This window comes from Heteronotia binoei, chromosome 2 (assembly GCF_032191835.1).
Source record: "Heteronotia binoei isolate CCM8104 ecotype False Entrance Well chromosome 2, APGP_CSIRO_Hbin_v1, whole genome shotgun sequence".
NCBI classification, from domain to species: domain Eukaryota; kingdom Metazoa; phylum Chordata; class Lepidosauria; order Squamata; family Gekkonidae; genus Heteronotia; species Heteronotia binoei.
Window position 1 is genome coordinate 28,349,148 of NC_083224.1, and position 21,860 is coordinate 28,371,007.

General features: G+C 43.3%; 2 protein-coding genes across 3 annotated transcripts; one reads left to right on the forward strand and one right to left on the reverse strand.

Annotated features, from left to right (window-relative positions):
- Positions 1-544: 544 nt before the first annotated feature.
- LOC132567548 (uncharacterized) lies at positions 545-8,373 on the reverse strand. Of its 2 annotated transcripts, none has more exons than XR_009555093.1 (3): positions 4,209-4,246; positions 3,013-3,080; positions 545-921 (listed from the first exon to the last, which is right to left on the reverse strand). XR_009555093.1 is itself a non-coding variant. In XM_060233228.1 (3 exons), exons 1-3 carry the CDS (start codon positions 8,096-8,098, stop codon positions 618-620), a joined length of 648 nt encoding a protein of 215 aa, XP_060089211.1. In that variant the 5' UTR covers positions 8,099-8,373; the 3' UTR covers positions 545-617. The 2 variants fall into 2 exon arrangements, 1 of the variants encoding a protein (XP_060089211.1); XM_060233228.1 differs by lacking the exon at positions 3,013-3,080 and adding an exon at positions 7,793-8,373.
- LOC132567547 (androgen-induced gene 1 protein-like) lies at positions 8,167-21,663 on the forward strand. The gene is made up of 6 exons (XM_060233227.1): positions 8,167-8,340; positions 10,981-11,127; positions 16,171-16,272; positions 17,814-17,929; positions 19,805-19,956; positions 21,497-21,663. Exons 1-6 carry the CDS (start codon positions 8,173-8,175, stop codon positions 21,517-21,519), a joined length of 708 nt encoding a protein of 235 aa, XP_060089210.1. The 5' UTR covers positions 8,167-8,172; the 3' UTR covers positions 21,520-21,663.
- Positions 21,664-21,860: the final 197 nt, after the last annotated feature.

Genomic DNA, 21,860 nt, shown 5'->3' on the forward strand with positions numbered 1-21,860 from the left:
AACTTGGAAGGGAAGTTCAGAGTCCTGATCAGGTCCGTAGCCAGGATTTCATATTTGGTAGGGCCCATAGCAGGTTTTGTTGTTTGGGGAGGTGGGGGGGGGCACCCAGTTTGGTGGCCCTGGACTCTTGGCACTGTAAACTGCCTTGAGTTCAATAAGCTAATCGCCCCCCCCCCCCCCGGCCTTTCTCTGCACGCTATGTTAGGGAAGGGGAGAGAAGAAAGCAAAAAGATTACCAGCAATGCTAAATACTTGTTCAAAGTGGCGATGAGCAAAGGGGACAGATTGGGGGCCCTTCAATGGAAGGGGCCATACAGTTGAAGGGGTGTTTGAAAGGATGGGCTCCCCCCGCCCCGGCCCCACTATAGCTATGGGCCTGGGCCTGATCCTCTGAGAGGGCGATTCCTACAAAGGTCAGGTGGTGACAGCAGATTACCAATAGAGTTCCCTCTAAACTGAGTTAGTGTGAGCTAACTCAGTTTTTTAGCCTCTGACTCATAAATTTTTATCTTAGCTCAGGAAAAATGGCCCCAAAGCAAACTAATTTATGCAGTAGCTCACAACTTTAATGCAAGTAGCTCACAAAGCAAAATTTTTTGCTTACAAAACTCCACAGCTTAAAGGGAGCATTGATTACCTGAGAGAAAGCCTCTCCTGGTATGGGAAAATCCTTGGAAGGCAGGGTGGAACAGGGCCTGCATGCATGCTGGAGCAGGCCCATTCCACCACAGCTTCAACCACCCATTTCTACACATCAAGCCTCTAATAGAGGGGCAGGACATTTTTTTCCTCCAAGCCTGAATCAGGAGCCTCCTGTTGATGTATGAGGCTCTTCCATCAGTGTAATAGGTCTGCGAAGCATTTCCACAGATGGTATAGTCCAACTCCAGGCCCAGCTGAAAGCTGGTAGGATCCAACACCCTGAAAAGAAATGACCAATCTAAAAATGGAACATGTGATATAAAGAAAATGAATAAAAGGTTTAAAGGGAAATGTGAATGGAAAACAAATACATTTCCTGCACACGTCTTGGCTATTCATGAAAGAAGCTTCGAGGTAATGGCAACTCTGTAGAGATCTGTAACTTCCTAAGCTAAGGAAGCTGCCCTATATTTTAACATCTGATAGGGCACGTATAGAGAGAGGGACAGAAATGCATTTACCATGAAGTAAAGCAACTTCTGAAAGGACCTGGAAAATTCAAAAGCTTTGCATTTTGTCCCTCAGCAGGAACATGGGAAAAAGTAAGACCTGATGTCCTTCACTACAACAGCACAAACTATTATGGCTCTGTGCGCACTAGCCTGCAGAATAACACCAGAAAGGATGCTTGCGTGGTACTCCTCCATGTGCTGCCCAGCTGTGCCTTGTTAAAGCACCACTAAACTCTTTCACACTTTACAAGCCAAATACATTTAAAGGGGGGGAAAGTGTGCCAGGAAATAATGCCAGTTTTCCTGTGGATAATGGCTCCAGAAGTGAAGACCTTTTGGTCTTGAAACTTGGAAGAACATGACAAAGGTTTATAAAATTAGACATGGTATGCTAAGAATGAGTTACTGGTGTCAACCAAACGATGGGGAGGGAAGGCTTGGGAACAAAAAAAAAAAGAGGTTGAGAATTCTTCAAACAACATGTATAATTAACTCCTGACATTCATTGCTTCACTGTATAGTGATGATCAGGAGCTTAGGCATCTTTTTTAATAGATGACTGGACAAATTTATGCAGAACAAATTCATAATATGATATTAATAGCTAAACGCTCAAGAGGCAATATACCTGTGATCATTTGTGAGAAACCAAAACAGGAACAAAGGACTTCACTTTGAGAGAAAAGCACAAAGAGATAAGAGCACTAGGTTCCTCGGTGAAGCTAACACAAAACATGCAGGGATTGGAAACAATTTAAAATAAAACGTTCTCTCCCTTTGCACAATGGGCTTTTTGCCCATATTTTTGTGCTATTTATAATGGACAGCAGGGGGACCAGTTTTCATCACGGCACATAACTCTGTGGTAGAGCTTCTCTTTTGTATATAAAATGTCCAAGATTCATCCCTAGCATCTCCAAGTACAATGTGCTGGGAAAGGCCTTTCAGTGTGTGAGACACTGGAAAGCTGCCACCAGGGGAGAGGGGTGCCTGTACGGGGTTAATATAATGTAGTGCAGTTAAGTCACATGACCTGTTGCTGGGTCTCCAAGCATCATCCATCAGGCTACTGTTGGAGGTGGAGCACCGGATTAGCTCCCGTATGTGAACACACAAAGCTGCCTGATGCTGAAACAGACCCTTGGTTTCTTGCCGTTAATGTTGTTCCCATGCAATACAGGGAACTGGGCAAAGGAAGCTTTGGCTCTTTCCTTCCTTCCCTAAGGGACTGGTGGGGGAGGAGCCTCAGCCAATAGAAGGAAGAGAGGCTTGGCTCTGTAGCTCTGCTGTGTGGTTGAGAAAGTCTGGAAAAACAAGCTTTCCTTCCCCCCTTCCTCCCCAAGGGAGAAGCCTCAGCCAATGGAGAAAATAGAGGCTTTGCTCTGTAGCTCTGTGCAATTGAGCAAGCCTTGCAAAGCAAGCTGTGATACAGAAGGAAGCAAGAGAGAGGGAGAAGGAAGCAGATGACAGTCAGTTGCTTCGGGGCCTGCTAGGAGCCCCCCGGGGGCCTGATTCAGCCCTCAGGCTGTGAGTTTGACACCCCTGTCTTAGCTGATCTTTTGAACAGGAGATACTGAGCACAACCTGGGAGATTCTGCATGCCAAATAGATGCTCTACCAACCACTGAGCCACGGCCCCTCTCTCCTTGTTATACAGTGAACACCACAGAAAAAGCTTTAACCACGCCCCTCAACCAATTGGGTTTCACTGCTGTAAAACAACAGAGCAACTTTCTGGTGTGAACAGCAATTGGCTGATCTTAATTGTCTATCTCTTGCACATTTTGGCCTGAACCTGTAATGTAAAAAAGGAGGGTTTCCCCCGTGTTAGTTAGGTGCATTTAAGACTAAAGCAAACCTCTCAACAATCTGTCGGTCCCATCAAAAGCATCAGTCACATCTGAAGTCAACTCCTACTACGAAATGCTGTAATAAAAAATAAAAATAACGGAGGAATCGACAAAGTATGTCTCAGTATCACGTTATTAATTTGTCATCTTATTTTGCTCGGCTGTTTGTTTACCATCCGACATGAAGTACTCATGTACTCTTGTATTGTGCAAAAAACTCTTTGGGGTTTAAACCACTAAAAGGAAGTAGCAGCCCTTTCTTTTAGATCAGTCACCTCTTTGAGGAAGAGCTTTTTGCATAATCCACTGGAAACAAGCCAGACGGCTTTTGTTGACAAATAACTGTGTCACATAATTAAATTCTTCTCTTTCCCATTTCCCTTGGGTGTCAGTTTAAAGCCAACCTGGCCATCTTAACCCATTTTCTTTAAAATGCAATTGATGGAGTGACCCAGTCCTCCAGTTACAGCTACTGAGTGGAGCTAGGATTGCTGTACTTACAAGAGCACATAGCTTTGTATTTTGTCCCTCAGCATGAACATGGGAAAAAGTAAGACCTGATGTCCTTCACTACAACAGCACGAACTATTATGGCTCTGTGCGCACCAGCCTGCATAACACCAGAAAGGATGCTTGCGTGGCACATTAGAGTCCACATACAACCACTACACCAAACTGGCTCTACCATTCTCAAGAAGGTTAAAGCAGAACAATAGTTTAGTAGTGAGTTATTCATATTTCTTTGGATCATGGGGATATGACAGCAGTCTTCAAAAGAGAGGAGAGCAAGTTTGGCGTAGTAGTTAAGTGTGTGGACTCTTATCTGGTTTGATTCCCCACTCCTCCACTTGCACCTGCTGGAATGCGCTTGGGTCAGCCATAGCTCTGGCAGAGGTTGTCCTTGAAAGGGCAGCTGCTGTGAGAGTCCTCTCTGTCCACTTACCTCACAGGGTGTCTGTTGTGGGAAAGGAAGATAAAGGAGTTTGTGAGCCACTCTGAGATTCAGAGTGGAGGGCAGAATATAAATCCAATGTCGTCTTCTTCTAAGCTAGCAGAAAAGGATTGCAGTGGCGATGCTGTGGTGCTGGTGTGACCTTGTCACCAGTGGATGCAGGGAGATCACTGCCAGCCCAGAGGTCACACTGGGTCAAGCAGGGGTGTACCAGGGGAGGAAGGATGCTTGAGCCAAATGTATACTACTCACCTGGTGCATTCCTGTCCCTCATGGTGGTCCATTTTTGCCTGCAAAAAAAAATAAGGGATGTAAACAAAAACATTTCTTGAGCTTGTTTGGGGGTTCTAGCAGGGGAGCACAGCTATTGTATACCCTTGACCAAGGAATGGTTGTTGTTGTTCAGTCACAGTTGAGTCCGACTCTTTACAACCCCATGGACCAAGTCACACCAGGTCCTCCTGTCTTCCACCATCCTCCAAAGTCCGTTCAAATTCATGTTGGTTATATCAGTAACGCTGTCCAGCCATCGCATCTTTTACCATCATCTTCTTTTGCCTTCTGTCTTTCCTAGCATCAGGGTCTTCCTGTCTTTCTTGCCTTCTGTCTTTCCTAGCATCCAGTGAGTGCTCCCTTCTCATTTGGTGTCCTCTCCTATTTGAATGTGTAGCTTTGGGATGGACGCACATGGAGTGGTGAGGGAGGTAGGGGACACCAGCCTAGCCAGCCAAATTGCCTGAATCAATCCTGGCAATCAATGGGGTGACAGATGTCGCAACCAGATCACCCTCACATCCATGAGAACATTTATGTTAGTTGATTTATATGCCACCTGTCCAGGAATAACCAATGGTCAGCATTTTTTTTAAAAAAATGCTAAAATCTAATAAACAGTTAAAACCAGTAATGTCAGCATTAAGAAACAGCAACACATAAATCCCTGTAATAAGATCTCAGTTTTCTCAAAGGGCTACCGCAATAGATCTGTTGTCTCTGTCTCTGGAAGTCCTGCAGTGAAGCAGTTAAGCAAGAAAAAGTGCTGCAAAGTTAGTGGGCAGCAGCAAAGAAGACCTTCAGCTAAGTCCCCTGGATGAGGAAAGAGCTGTGGCTCAGTGGAAGAGTATTTGCTTGGCACACAAAAGGTCCCAGGTTCAATCCCCAGCATCTCCAGTTAAAAGTACCAGGCAGCAGGGATGTAAAATATACCCACTGTTGGAGCTACTGAACTTGCTCCTGACTCAGAAGTTGCAGCTGGTGCAGAACGCAGCAGCGTGCTTTACTGACACCTTTAGCATTCAAGGTGGAAATATTCAAGTAAAGTCCCCTAAGGCTATGCTGGGCACTTCTCAGCAGTGATTACACTTACTAGTTCCATTGATAACATTGTAACTACACCTGTGTAAAACTGTCACTGTAATCTTAAATTCTTTTATCAACAGTCCTCCAAGTCATTTAAAATGTTGCAAAAAATAATGAACTTTGATCGTAATGTTGCAGTTCTTCTGGAAGTAATTTTGAATTCAGGGAACAATTATAATAATTAGAGTCTGGAAAAAATCTCAGGAACATTCACTTTTCTGGAGTTTAGGGCAAGGGCAGGTTTAACATTAATGAAAATTTATTACTCATCACTACAGAGGAGCACCAAGAACTTCACAAAAGGTGCTACTGATCACCGGGGAAATCTATTCTGTACTGGCTCTTAGTACCCTCTACTGCGTGGTTTTTCTGTTTCAAAAGCAAGAACTCAATTATGCTATCCATTTGTGACAGCCCTTTTGGAAAGCGAAACAAACAAGCAGATACACGGAAAAGTGAATGCTATACTCTAATATGATTAATGCTTATTGTTAGAAGCAGATAAAGTCTTAGTACACTGATCCATGCCACATTAACAGCATTTGTACTTTGCTACATCCCTCTTGTACTTTTTTCCAACTATGTGTAGGTAAGGCAAGGAGAATGAATGGCTGGATAACAAGGCTCTAGAGGAAAAGAGCAAAGTTTTAGTTTTCTCATATCTAGTGAACAAAATCCAAAGCCCACATTACCCTGTAATACATGAATCATTTGAAGTAGGCAAATGTCAGTCAAACAAGCCATCTTAAGATGCTTAAAGTACAGGGATTCATAAGAAGCAAGAACTGACTCATGTTATTGTGCAAAGCGCTCATCTCTGTGGTTTCAGAATCATGGGGTGCAAGATCCAGTGCAGCATGTCAACAAGTCTTGAGGTGTATCTTTTGTTTGAAATTGTTACCATGCCTGCCTATTTTTTTCCCCTACTTGTAAGTAACAAAGACCTTTTTATGGATCAAGATCACCTTACCTTTCTATCCATGGTGTTAACAGACCAAAATCACATTGTGCAGAGGGGTAATGAAAGCTGCAAGCCACCATTTTGCAGTTTAACTAATCTTCATCTATAATCATTCTAAATCACAGCTTATGTACATCTGTAACCAAACATCAGGAGGTGGCATCAGCCTCTGTGCCCTGCTGTCGGCTGTCCATATTGACTTATATGATGTAACCAGCTTTGAGTCTCAGCGAGAAACGCAGACTATAACTAACATAAAATACAGAGCAAAGGTACCCCACTTCTTGACTCTCTTTGCATACAGAGGACAGAAATACAGTCCAGGGGTGTCAAACTAATCTTACATACTGAAAGACAGTCCAGGGGTGTCAAACTAATTTTTAATGAGGGCTGAATCTGACATAAATGAGACCTTGTCAGGCCGGGCCATGTGTGTCATAAAATGTAATGCCAGATAGCAGATATATAAACTGTATAAAGGACACAAACACAATTTAAAAAAAAATTAAACTTAAAACATGATTAAAACATTAGCACACGTCTTTAAGGTGCTTTCTTTGTCTCTCCCAAGGATCCAGGGAGTTGGTCAAAGGAAGCTCTGGCTCTTTCCTTCCTTCCCCAGGGGACCAGGAGGGGGAGGAGCCTCAACCAATAGAAGGAAAAGAGGCTTGGCTCAGTAGCTCTGCTGTGCAATTGAGAGAGCCTGGCAAAGCAAGCTGTGATGCAGAAAGAAGCAAGAGAGAGGGAGAAGGAAGCAGACAACATCCAGTTGCTCAGGGGCCTGATTCAGCCCCTGGGTCGCATGTTTAACACTCCTGATCTAGTCCAACACCATGTCACACAGTGGCCAAATCCCAGGAGACATCAGGAGGTCCACCAGTAGCATCAGAAGTCCAGAAATCCACCCCACTGTCTCCCCGCTCCAAGCACCAAGATTATCCAGCAATCAACAGGATTCCTCCACTGCTTGAAGCCAGTTTGGTGTAGTGGTTAAGTGAGCGGACTCTTATCTGGGAAAACCGGGTTTGATTCCCCACTCCTCCACTTGCACCTGCTGGAATGGCCTTGGGTCAGCCATAGCTCTGGCAGAAGTTGTCCTTGAAAGGGCAGCTCTCCAGCCCCACCCACCTCACAGGGTGTCTGTTGTGGGGGAGGAAGGTAAAGGAGATTGTGAGCCGCTCTGAGACTCTTTGGAGTGCAGGGCGGGATATAAATCCAATATCTTCTTCTTCTGGTGGGGGTGGTGGGCAGTGTTCCCTCTAAGCTCAGTTAGCGTGATTTAGCTCACAGATTTTTAGCCTCCAGCTCACACATTTTTGCCTTAGCTCAGGAAGGATAACCCAGAGCACACTAATTTATGCAGTAGCTCACAACTTTAATGCTAGTTGGTCACAAGGCAGCTCACAAAGTAGAATTTTTGCTCACAAGATTCTGCAGCTTAGAGGGAACATTGGTAGTGGGCAACCAACATTACTCGAGCCAGCCCTTCCCCCCGCCTGACAAGTATCATTCCCACCTGGCGGAGGGAGTAGCCCAGAACCAGCACCTTTCCGGATGAAAAGCCAGGGAAGAGCGACTGTTGCCTCTTTCCGATGCTAAGACTTCCTTGCGGAAAGTCTTTTACCAGTTCCCTTCTACCTTTTATTTTCCCCCAAACCCTCCCCTCTAAGCTGACATGGTACGGTCCCTCACGGCCCTCTATGAGGTGCAAAGGCGTCGCGCGAGCCCAAGAGGCTCCGTCGTCGAGTCGCGCGAACACAGCCAAGATGGCGGAGGTCGGGTAAGCGGCCAGGCGATCCAACGGCGCCTGCGCGGTGCTCATCACCCGCGCTTGCCGCCCCGGCCGCTTCCCACCTCCCTATTCCTTCGCCGGCACCGCTCTGCGTCAGCCCCAAAATGGCTTTGGGGCTACAGTGCCAGAGGACCGTGACGGTTCTACACTTCCTCTGCTGCCTGTGGGCCATCTTCGCCCTCGCCCACAACGTTGGGCTGCCCCAGTCCGCCCGCAGGGAAAGAGAATACACCTATGGGGGCTCCTGGAAACATCTGACCTTCCTTAACCAGGTGGTGACCGTGAAAGCTAACGGTCGATGAGGCGGGGGAGGGGGGAAGAGCGCGCCTGCGCAAAAGGAATCCTTCCTCATGGCCCGCGGGACGGGAGCCAATGAGAGGGGCGGAGGGCGGGGCGAAGGCAGGTGCATCGCCTGAGGTAAATAGCGTCGAGGTCCCCCCGTCCCGCTGAGTGTTTTTCTCTGTGTGTTTTGCAACAGGGGAGGTTGCTCCTTCCTAGTTCTTTAATAATTATATTTTTCTTCCAGCTTTGTGCTAACACAGTTTTTAGCCCCCAGCAGCAAAATCTCAACAAGATTCTTACGCAATTTATTCATTTTTGTTTTCCCCCAAAAGTTTAATAAAATCAACTCAGTTGTGTAGGCATAACATCCCCAGTAATATCATTGGTAATTTTTAAGATGCTATTCCAAAAAGCCTTTACATTTTGCTAATAATAATAATATTTTTGTCCTTCCTCCTTATGTTGCTATAAACAAGCGAAGCTACCTATCTAAAGAGGCCAACAAGTCTGGAGGAAAACGCGCCGTTAACAGGCTTAATGGGATTGTGTTTAGCTCCGTGCCCTGAAAAACTTTACCTACCCAGTTTCTCATATCAAACGTCTCAGTTAAAGGGGCAAGACAATTTCCCCCTTCCATGTTATTGGAAGCTGCAGTATCGCAGTCCAGTCTCTGCTCATGACCTGAGTTCGATCCTGGCAGAACCTGGTTCAGGCAGCCGGCTCAAGGTTGACTCAGCCTTCCATCCTTCCGAGGTTGGTAAAATGAGTACAAAGCTTGCTGGGGGGAAAGTGTAAAAGACTGGGGAAGGCAATGGCAAACCACCCTGTACAAAAGTCTGCCATGAAAATGTTGTGATGCAACGTCACCTCAGAGTCAGAAACGACTGGTGCTTGCACAGGGGACTACCTTTACCTTTTTTATAGTTACCCAGTAAGCATCTGTGGCAGAGCTGGGGTTCGGATCTGGATCTCCTTAACCCTGCCATGCTAAATTTCCTGTCAAAATGTGTTTACCGTAAAGAATTGCAATGCAGTTTGTGACTATCTCTGCATTGTAAACTCACCTTTTACATTACATAGCGTTCCCATAATTGTTTTGCATCATTGTTTCTCGAGGCATTGACATTTGTTTCAGTGAGATGGGTTTCGACAATGCCACAAAAGCGTTTTTCTCTAGACTAGTTTTGGTCTGGTCTTTTCCCTACGGGCGTTGCAAACTTGTATTGTAAAAGTTTTGCTGCGTTTTAAAAGACTCCTCCAAAAGCCACCACAAGATGCAATAATTTGCATGACAACTGACACCATTTGAAATTTTTACATATCATTGCTTGCCTCATGTAGTGATTTAAATTTGTATTGTTTTTGCAGTGTTGACACGATTTCCAAGCAATCGTAAACATTTAACTAAGCACAGGTATTCTGGCTGCCCTCTGATCAGAGATACCCCTCCCCCCAAATTGAAATGCTTGAATGTAAAAGGAAAATAATTAAAGCGAAACAGTTAAGAGTTCGTTAAAGCTTTAACTAACGTGGTGCCTACAGCACAGATGGAATGCCATCACACTGGAAAATGGAATAATACCTAGATCTTAGCACCAAATGTCATTTAATGCTGATTTTAATTCTGAATGTATAATTTTATTGAATGTATTATTTTATAGCTTGTATATTTCACTATTGTGGATTTTTATGTTGTGAGCCGCCCTGAGCCTTCCCCGGTGGGGATATAAATAAAATAAAATAAACAGTGGCAGGCGATTTGAAGACTCTAAAACTCTGGAACAAACTGAGTGTAAAAACACCCAATGACTTGCTAGACTTACTAGCCTTGCTTTAAAGGCTTCTTAAAAATGGTGGGTTTTGTTTGTAAGCTGACAGCATATTTCCATTCTGCAGAGGCAGGAGAGAGAGAGAGTTTAAAAACTAAATAAAATGAAAGCTAGTGATGTAGTACAACAAATAAAAGACATGAAAATGTCAGATTATATAGCCTCCACCTCCAAAATCCTTTGGCAGTGGATGAACTGATGCCGCAAAGTCCAGCATTACCCCAAGAGTGTTTTTATTTCAGACTGCTCATCTGTACTGTGAAGCAGACAGTAATATATTGCTTTCACGCAAAGTCAAAAGCCTATGGTCAGAACAGAGTTACAGCAACTAAAATAAATGTGTAATATAGAGTCTAGTCCTGGGTGGCATCAGAAAATGAACTATAGCATGAAAATAAGTCATAATGCTAAAAATCAATCACTTTCATTCTGATAATACTTTGCATCTGTATAGCACTTGGGGATGGTCAAAGACCTCCACATATGTTGTTTCATCAATTACTACTGTTTGTATTTTTATGCAGTTTTATTATTTCCAGTAGAGAGGGGTTGGGAGGACTGAAAGCCTAATGGATGGATGGCTTGGGAATTTGAATCAGGAGCTTCCTGGCTCACGGCTTCACAGCCACTACACCATTCTGGAACAACCTTCACTTGTATTTGACAAAGTTATGTGAAGATGGAGTGTTTTCAGTAGTATTCAGTTTCAAATTCTTATCTTTGTAAAGGAATAAACAGGTAATGATGGTGCAGTTGTACTCAAAAGTCTATAATTATATGTCTTCTTTGTAAATTGTACAGGTTTTGCAGACCATACTGTTTTCGTTGTGCGTCATCATTGATTCTGTAGGACTCTGCCTCATCCCTTCCCATGAGAGGAAAGTATCATCTTTATTGGTGCCTGTGAGAGATTTCATCTTTGCATCATTAGTTTTTCCTGTTGGTTTAGTAAGTAGTTACTATATTCATTTTTCTAATAATTACTCAGTGTAAAGGGTCTAGTACAGGGTTGTCAAACGTCTAGCCCACAGGCTGATCCATCCCCCACAAGGCTCCAATCAAGCTTGCCAGCAACTGGCCATCGTCTGCTTCCTTCGATCGCCATTTTTTATTTCTCCCCTGTGATGAGGCAGCTGAGCAAAGCAGTCTTTTGCTATTTCCTTCTTCCCCCCTCCCACTTCCCAATGGGAGAAGGAGGAGTCTCAGCCAATGGAGGAGCTTAGCTTTGTAGCTCTGCTGTGTGATTGAAAGAGCCTGGGTTGCAGAGCTACTGAGCCAAGCCTCTCTTCCTTCTGTTGGCTGAGGCTCCTGCCTCTCCTCATATCCTAGGGAGGGAGGGAAAGAGGAAGAGTTTCCTTTGCCTAGTTTACTCAATCGATTGCATGGGAAAGATACGTTAAAGATCAACAACATTTTATTAAAGGTATGAGCTTTTTGCCTTCCTACAGAGAAAGAGAGTTTTGTTGGTTTATTATGCCGGGGGGCTTCATGATCCAGTCTTTCTCAGCAGGAAAGCACGTGAACTATTTAGAAGAGGAATAACAACAAGCCAAGATTAGGCTGACAGTGTGTGTTCAGACCAAGTTTACCCAGCACATTTCCTTTTGATTTTTCTTTCACATTTTCCTTTGATTGATTGGGGATTTTGAACTTAGACTTACCACATAGTGGGCTTCTACTGACCACTATACATGGCTGCCTCTCTGCTCCTGCACTGCCTCATAGGAGCTGCAATTATTTTTCTAAGGAAGACTACAGTTTTGTAGATAAATACATAGCCCTCAGTCTGTTCCATGGTACCATCACATGTTCTTGACCAGCATATGAAGCAATTTATGTACAAAAGCTAGCTGTTAGGGAATTAATTGTGTTTGTCTGTGCCCTTGATAAAGCTTATATCTGTGCTACCTGGCATTACATTTTATGACACACATGATCTGATCTGACAGGGTCTCATTTATGTCAAATCTGGCTCTCATAACAAGAGTTCAACACCCCTGGTCTAGAATGTCCAAATGAAACAATGGTGAATAAGAAATTCTACATGCAGAGGCACAAAATACCACTTTTGCATTTATTTTTCCGTTTCCTAGGAGCTTGAGCAAATTACTACAATTTGGCATATAAAAAGGGAAAAGATCCCTGTTCCAAAGAGCTAATATAAGCGGAATAATTTTCATCTATTTGGCTTTCAAAATTATTTGGGGTTTTTCAGATCAAAACAGCATAATAATTATCAATTTTGTATGCACAATTCTAATGACAATTTCTCAAGAGCTTCCATTGTGACAGAATCATTTCCACAGTACTACATTTTTAAATTTCTGTCGATTTATAGCCCGCCCTACCCCATGATGGGCTCAGGGCGGGTTCCAACACAATAAAACAATCAAGCCATCAATAAAACAGAATCAAACGATTAAAAACAGATTGAAATTTAAACTAAAATTTAAACAGGTTGAGACATTTAACTTAATGTTGATTTCAGTGCGGCATGGAATGGTGTGGACACATCAGCTTTGGTGTCAAAAATAGCAGCTGTATTGGCCCGACTTACGTAACAGTGCAAGGAGGCCAATTTGATGGTATAATAAGGTAAGGACGTCCACCTGCCTCTGCCATAGGCCTGGCGGAACAGCTCCGTCTTACAGGCCCTGCAGGGCCCGAACGTCTAAAGGAAGCTGGTTTTACTAGGCTGGGACCAGGGCCGAGAAAGCCCTGGCCCTAGTCGAGGCAAGCCAGACATCCCATGGACCAGGGATGGTCAAAAGATGTTGATTTGCTCATCTTAATGACCTCCGAGGCTCGTATGGGGAGAGGTATGTCCCGCAGGTATGTCGGTCCCAGGCTGCGTAAGGCTTTAAATGTCAGTACTAAAACTTTGAAGCAAACTGCGCAGCATCAGCCAACTGCTCGCCCATACAGGCAATTTGGTCAGGAATCATTCTGCCGCATTCTGTACCAGTTGGAGTTTCCAGGTCAGCCGCAGGGCAAGCCTGCATAGAGCGAGTTGCAGTAATCCAACCTGGAAGTGACTGTTGCATGGATCACTGTCCTGGGGGGGCCAGATAGGGCGCTAGTTGCTTGGCCTGCCGAAGATGGTAAAAGGCAGATCATGCAACAACTGTTATCTGGGCCTCCATAGAGAGGGAGGCGTCCAGTATCACACCCAGACTCCTCACCTTCTGAGCTGGCACAAGAGATGCGCCACCTAGGGTGGGGAGCCGGATGCCCAATCTTAGCCCCCCACGACTCATATACAGGATCTCTGTCTTGGCTGAATTGAGCTTCAGCCAGCTCCGCTGCAACCAACCAGCCACTGCTTCCAACACCCTGGTTAGATGGTCTGGGGTGGAGACTGGGTGGCCATCCATCAACAGATAGAGCTGGGTGTCATCTGCTTATTGGTGACAACCCAGCCCAAAACCTCTGGCAATCTGAGCAAGTGGGCGCATATAGATGTTAAACATCATTGGCGAGAGAATAGCTTCCTGCAGCACACCATGCTCTAGTGGATGACTCAGGGAGGACTGCTTACCGATCATCACCCTTTGTCCCCAACCATCATGATTTCCTCCAGGAGATGCATCCATTGCTTTTAACAGTATGATGTGGCATGCCATTCCTTATTTCCACTCCCCTAAGCCCAGTGCCATTCAATATGCCATTGCAAAATAATGTTTTTATTACTTAAACACTGTAAAGCCAATAATTTCCATACCTTAGCCAAAGAACTTTCATAATTAATTTTCCCTTTTTTTCCCTACACTTTTCATTCTGCATTAATATTTCATATATTAATTGAGATGCCATGGATTGAACTATGGTTGTCTACATTTAAAACAGATGCTCTGCCGATAACAGTGCTAATAATGGTGCTAATACCACCACCTCTTTTCTATGTCTGCAAAGTTCTGTCAAGCCACAGCTGACTTATGGCAACTCCAGCAAGGGGCTTTCAAGGCAAGTGAGAAGCAGAGGTGGTTTGCCATGGCCTGCCTTTGCAGAGGCTTTCTTGGTTGTCTCTTGGTGGTCTTCCAAGTACTGACCCTGTTTAGCTTCTGAGATCAGGCTATACCATGCTGCCTTCCTTCCCCTTGTGAAGACTCCGGCAGTCTCACACCAATCATTTGAAAGGGTTAAGTTTATTACTGACAGACCTGAAGACAAAGCATGGCTTTGCTAAGACTAAAGACTCTAGGCAATATGGCTCCAATATATAGGTACTGTAAAACCGTTACATATTCAATTAAAAGTGGGAAAGCTTGGCGGGGATCTTTGGCGGGAGAGTAGCTCCCTTCCTCCCAATCTCCTGGGAATGCAGGTGGTTATCAGACTTGCTTTAGCAACGGCCTTGAAGTCGGCAGAGTGTCTTCTATAATATGTTACAAAGATAACGTCAAGCAAAGCAGTAAAACAGTACTAGGTTTCACATCATGCTCAGAATACGCAGTTGTATCTCAAACCATATATCATGGCAAGGCTCTTGACACCCCTACCCCCTTTTCTACCATTGTTTTTATAAATTCAGATTATATTTAATTATATTTATTAAGTTATTATATTATACATCATCATCAAAACTATTCCCTTCATGTTTAATATGTACCAAGCCCCTGAAATGATATCCACATAAATCCCCATACAAGGGCTTACTATCTAATAAACTGTAGAAAAGAAATGGGGTGAGGGAACAGGATAGGGAAATGTTATGTCAGTCCTAGATGAAGAAAGACAAAGAAGTGTATCAGTAACTGAACAGAAAGAATCATATCAGGAAAGCGAGAGGAAAATGATAGGTAGCCCCAAAAAGGAGAAGCGCTAGCCAAAGGGAAGAGAATACTCTAGTGAATGTTAGAGGAAAGAAAATTCTACAGGTACAGTAAAGCAAAACAGATATAAGTGAGACTGAGTTCAGTACAAGAAACTAACAAATATAAACTTGTTGTCTGCTGGCAGCGGTTCTCAGGTGCAGGTTGTTCACATCACCTGATCCTTTTAGCTGGGACGCCTGGGATTGAACCATGGTTGTCTACATTTAAAACAGATGCTCAGCCACAGCCTTGCCTCATAAGAAACAGGAGGCTGGACAAGCAAATTAATTTTAGAACAATGAAGACTATAATGACGAGAAACCAAAGCAGAAATAAGGCAGCCGAAGATTATAAAAAGATTATAAATTATAAAGGTTTTTTTCTGTTTTGTTTTTTGAGATAACAGAAACTATTGAAGAGAATAATAAAAAGTTAGCAGGGAAGGGGATAGGGAAGGTACGGTGGCTTCAAAAAGGTTTGTTTGTTTATTTTTTATTTTTTCAAATTTATATCCCGCCCTCTCCTAACGGGCTTAATCCCCAGCATCTCCAGTTGAAAGGTTTATGTAGTAGGTGATGTGAAAGACCTCATCCTGAGACCTTGGAGAGCTGCTGCTAATCTTGAGTAGACAGTACTGCATGTGGTGGACTCATGGTCTAATCCCAGATAAAGCAGCTTCCTGTATCCTAACATTATCCAGTGAATAATATCACTTTAAGCTTCTATTAAAAGGACAGGGCCTTTCCCCCATAGCTTCAGAGAGGGGCTGTGTTTCTGTGTATTATGTATGAGTTAAAATCCTGTTTCAGGCTCTGTACAAAAGAGCATTAATAACAAGAAGATCGGAACAATCAACCGGGCACATACAATTTAGTGTGTATAAGAACCTTGCGACTCTTATTTAATTGCTAATTGCTGAATTTGGATGCTATTTGTTATGAAGCTTAGCTGATTGTAGATATAGATTTTGTTTTGATGTCATTTAGCTGTATATATTTTAGTCATTGCTATTCATTTCACTAATTATTAAGTTCCCATGAGCCTCTTTAATAGAGACATTTGCTAAAAATATATTTTAAATCCATAAAATAAATAAGTAAATATTGTGAATGGGCTTTTTTATATAAGAATTAAGGAAAATACTTAAGAAAAAAATTAAGAAATGTTCTTGCTTTAGTTTGTAGCTGTTGCTTTCTGGGGTCTCTATGCATATGATCGAGAACTAGTGTACCCTAGAGAACTGGATGATGTTAATCCAACGTGGCTTAATCATTCCATGGTGAGTATATATTGTCTCATTCCCAAAGCCTTGCTTTTGATATTGGTAGTCATAATATGTACAGTAAAATAGGTTTTGTGGAAGCTTAATTTTTGGATACTTCATCGTCCATGATCTGTTATACGGCTCTTGTTTACTTTTCTCTGTTGCATTTATGGGACATTGTAGGAATCCTGGGAAGTTATATAAGGGTCAGAACTGCAAACAGTGGAGGAAAGAAAGTAGGGGTTCAGGCATATTTTGTCTAATAACAAAATGCCTATTATTTTGATAGGGAAGTTATGGGTACAGAAAAAAACAAGAACTTTGGGGGGAATAACAAGCATTTTGTGTACAGATATGCATTGTGCTCCCCCAACCTTGAGATCCCTTTTAGGGGCTGCTGAGACAACCATTGCTGGGAACAGTGGACACACCTCACTGTATTGTCCTGCACTGCTTTCCTTCCTTTACTTTAGACTGAGAGATAGCAAGCGGCCCAAGGAAGTCAGTAAGTTTTATGGCAAGCAGGGATTTGAATCTAGGTCTTCCCAGCCCAACATCTCTGTACCACTCTACACCTCATTGGTTTAGGGTTTTTTTTTTGTGGGGGGGGGAGGTTTTGCCAGTGAGGGTTTTCAGGAGAAATAACTATGAACCACTACCAAATGGCCAGTTTTGCTGAGAAGCCAACCAGTCAGATTGAGCTGGTCTTTGTCTCAAGCAGAGAACCATATCCTAATATTTGCTTTGCCAAGAAGCTAGAAAGACATATACCGATTGCAGCCCCACACATTGTCCAGATGCTGTGTGAATACTATAGTGGTTTGTACTGGTGTTCTAGGACAGAACTACTATTTTATTTATTTTTTATTTATTATTTCATTCGATTTATATCCCGCCCTACCCCACCGAAGCGGGCTCAGGGCGGCTATTCTACTATTCTAGCAGTGCAGTCTTAAGCAGAGTTAGACCTTTCTGTTCAGGTCAGTAGGCTTAACAGGGTGTAACTCATACAGTTCGGGATTGTAGTGTAAATATTTATCATTGGGATAAAAAGGTGGGGGGGATTTCCCCATAGAGTTTTCACAATGTGAAGTTTTGCACATTTCTTCCTATGATGTTGTCCATGTGGGTATCTTTGTAAATAACTATCACCTCACATAGATAGACACTTAAGTAGCAGGGGAGGGACGGTGGCTCAGTGGTAGAGCATCTGCTTGGGAAGCAGAAGGTCCCAGGTTCAATCCCCGGCATCTCCAAAAAAGGGTCCAGGCAAATAGGTGTGAAAAACCTCAGCTTGAGACCCTGGAGAGCCACTGCCAGTCTGAGTAGACAATACTGACTTTGATTGACCGAGGGTCTGATTCAGTATAAGGCAGCTTCATATATATGTTCAGGGATGGAAGCAAAGTCCAATTAATGTGGATTTCTGGTGAAAACCATAGAACAAATATAGAAAAATATGTACAGCTGCTGAAACCAATATAATGAACAATCAATGTAATTTTGTTGTTGTGTGCCATTCCAATTCCTACATTTGTGTGTGTTTTTAATTTTAGCATACTACCATCCTGCCCCTGCTTTTCATAGAGCTTGTCATATCCCCGCATAAATATGTTCGTAAAAGAATGGGAGTTCTTGGACTTACCATCTTCACAGTTTCATACCTCTGCTGGTAGGTAGGCAGTCTTTTGCCGAATGAAATAGAAAACATTTGTTTATTAATTCTGCTCAAATGTGGTTGTTCCATTAGCTGAATGATTTTAAAAGTAGTTAAATAATTGTACATGTTATATCAAAGCAACTTCAGTAATATTTTTTCTCTAAACCAGCTTACTATAATTTACAGAGAGTTTAGCCTTAAACTGTATTTCCAAGTAAACAATTAATGCATTCTATTCAAGTAACATTTTGATTCCAGTAAATGTGGCCTCACCTGTCCCAAGCTTGCTTAATGTTCATCAGGCCTTAATTACCATATCTGCTGAAGGGCACAGAAAAATATATAATCATCTTATTTGTGCATTCTCTTTTTGCTTTTAATCTTCCTCCTGTTTTGTTAATAAAGCTTTTCTGATAAATTATTGTTTCTTGAGCTGAAACAGTCTGCAGAGGGCATATTTTGCCCCATTTCATGGCATGTACAGTCCTGCAACAGGACAGGTAACACCCACAAAAGCCTTTTTTCCTGGGAAAATGGCACAGGAAGGGCTGGAGCTCTTTTTTCCCTGGTTGAAGGGGAAGGGAGGGGCTGTGGCTCCATGGTTGAGCATCTGCTTGGCATGCAGAAAGTCCCAAGTTCAGTCCCTGGTATTTCCAGTTAAAAGATCTGGCAGTATCTGATATGAAAGATCTATGCCTGAAACCTTGGAGAGCAGCTGCCAGCCTGAGTAGACAAACAAAGCAGTATCTTTCTTGTCACAAAAATGAACAAGGGTGCCCTGGTCTGGATAGCCCAGGCAAGCCCAATTTCATCATATCTCGCAAGCTAAGCAGGGTCAACTCTGACAAGGACTTGGATGGAAGACCTTTGAATACCAGAGTTGGAGGCAGGGATAGGCTTTATCCAGCAACTTTTTTGAATATCCTCCAGACCCCCAGTAGGGGTCAGTCACCGGAGGTCTCCATGAATTCTAGGTGCACTCTCTCACGCACACTCACACATGAAAATACAAAAATAATGAACAAGGGCAATGCCAAGTGTGCTTTAAACATTCAGAGGTAGTGTACCTGCATCTACACAGCAACCCTGGACTTCCTGGGTGGTCTCCCATCCAAGTACTAACCAGAGTAGTCCTGCTTCACTTCCAAGATCTGATGAGATTGGGCTAGTCTGAGCCATCCAGGTTAGGGCTGAGTGTGCCTCAGAAAGAGTCAGTTATCTCACCCTTGACTTGGTATAGAGAGCCAGTTTGGTGTAGTGGTTAAGTGTGCGGACTCTTATCTGGGAGAACCAGGTTTGATTCCCCACTCCTCCACTTGGACCTGCTGGAATGGCCTTGGGTCAGCCATAGCTCTGGCAGAGGTTGTCCTTGAAAGGGCAGCTGCTGTGAGAGCCCTCTCAGCCCCACCCATCTCACAGGGCATCTGTTGTGGGGGAGGAAGATAAAAGAGATTGTGAGCTGCTCTGAGTCTCTGATTCAGAGAGAAGGATGGGGTATAAATCTGCAATTCTTCTTCTACATGTGGTTTCAGGAATAAATGCTGAATAGTACTTACAGTGAAGCTCTGCTAATGGAACTGAACTTTTGTACTTCCTACTGCAGCCCACTAAGTTTCCCAAAATGCTGGTCCTGCAGGAAACCTTCAGAAACAGCAGGGAGGGCAAGGTGGTGGTCTGCAGTGGGAAAGAAAATCTGCAAAAATCCCTGCTTGGGTTAAAGCTCATACCTTGAATAAACTTTTGCTGGTCTTAAAAGTGCTGCTGGATTCAAAAGAAGTAACTTCTGTAAGTGGAAGATGACCTTTGGTTTCAACACAGTAGCTGTGAATCTTCACTTTTTATGGTCCATTATGTCCTATAGTAATATTTATCTGTCTTTGTTTTTAGGATCATTTGGGTACACTATGCATCTGGGATTTGGGCATATCCAGTATTGGAAGTTCTCGACATATCTGGGAAAATAGTATTTTTTTCCATTGCCTACTGTATAGTGCTAATGTTCTACTTCCTTGGGTGGCTGCTAACAAAAAAGTTATGGGGTAAGTGAAGCAGACACTTCTTTTATATTTTCAGTACTCTAGTTGGCATAAGAGCTGATTTTTTTAACCAGCATTTAGTGTTTTTGCAAGTACAAAAACTTCTTGTGTAAGCCGGGGGTCCCCAACATTTTGGAGTTCATGGGCACCTTTGAAATTTTGAAAGGGGGGTGGACTACCATGAAAATGGCTGCCATAGGAGATAGAGCCAAACATAATACCTCCATCTTTGTTCTGCAAAAGAAGGGGGCTAAAGAAATGAAGGAAAGCCGGAGGGAGGGAGAGAAGAATGAGACCACAACGCAAGGTGCTTACTAGTTCTTGTGGTCTTCCAGTGGCTGGGGCTGGTATTACAGCCATGGAAGATTGCAGCAAATAATGAGCCCTGCCTTACAAATGCCCTGCCTACTTTGTGAACAGCGGGGTGGGCACCAGGGGAGGTACTGGCAGGCACCATGGTGCCCATTGGCATCACACTGGGGAACTCTAGTCAGACAAGTTTCTGTTTATAGCAATAATAGTAAAAAATACAACCATTGGCATCACACTGGGGAACTCTAGTCAGACAAGTTTCTGTTTATAGCAATAATAGTAAAAAATACAATCACTCCCTTTCTCTGTGCACTTTGGTATGTTGAAGGCATTCCATCAGGTGCACTGCCACCGTGCCAGCCATTCAGTGAGAGAACATTTTCAATAACAGGAGGTTCTTCCATACTTCACACACAGTTACCTGAGAGGGTGGTCATCTCCCCCTTTCTCATAGGCTATTGTATAGTGGGTTCTACACATTGAGGAGTCTCAGGACCAGCGATAACCAGCTCTTTATTATGAGTAGTATAGTATAAGGCTACATGACAAGGCTGAGTACTGGGGCCACAGGGCCAACTTATATACATCTCTGGATTCCCGCACAAGCATGTAATTGGGTCATTCAAACCTGTGGGAACTTATTATTGGTCCAGGGCTGCAAAGATTTGGCTCCTGCAGCCCATTGTTCCCAAGTCCCCAAGCTCTGTCTGTATGACTCCAGTGAGCAAGGCAGGGACACCCAAAGTCTTCCCTTGAGTCCAGAGCGGCTTATAATCTCCTTTCCCTTTCCCTCCCCACAATAGACAACCTGTGAAGTAGGTGGGGCTGAGAGGACTCTCAAATAACTGCTTTTGAGCAGAACAGCTCTGAGAGAACTTGTTAATGACCCAAGGTCACATCAGGAGATTGTGAGCCGCTCTGAGACTCTTTGGAGTGGAGGGTGGGACATAAATCCAATATCATCTTCTTCTTCATCAACAGGTGCATGTGGAGGAGGGAGGAATCAAACCTGGTTCTCCCAGATTAGAGTCTGTACACTTAACCATTACACCAAACTGTCTCTCAAAGAAACTGGCTCTAAAAGCTCAGAGAATGTTTGTAGGGATCTCTTTGGTATGTGCAAGGCTGCTTGCCAGAAGTCACTCAGCACACAAGAGGAGAAAGATTACTTGTCTTGTACCAAATATAAAAATAATATAACATTTCTTGTGTTCTCCTTTTTCTCCCCCAGGAAGGCGCAGAAAACAAACATAAGAGTGGACACGGTGAAAGAAGTAAGATAATTAAAAGTGCAAGCTCGCTTTTGGAACATAATGCAACTTTAATCAAGATGAAAGCATTCATCGCAACTGGTTCCTAATCTTTTATTGAAAATAACCTTCCCCCCCCCAGGTACATTAAAAAAAACCATCAATGCCAAAGGAGAAGAAGTAGGCTTATAATGTTTCTGAGAAATGTACTGTTTCTATACCTAAAAAACCCTAGGTATATATAAATGAAACATGCATGCATATGCATGTATGTATAAATGCACATCTGCAAGAACGCACATTACACTTAGCACCTTTATAAAGAGAAAAAAGTAAAAAGCATAA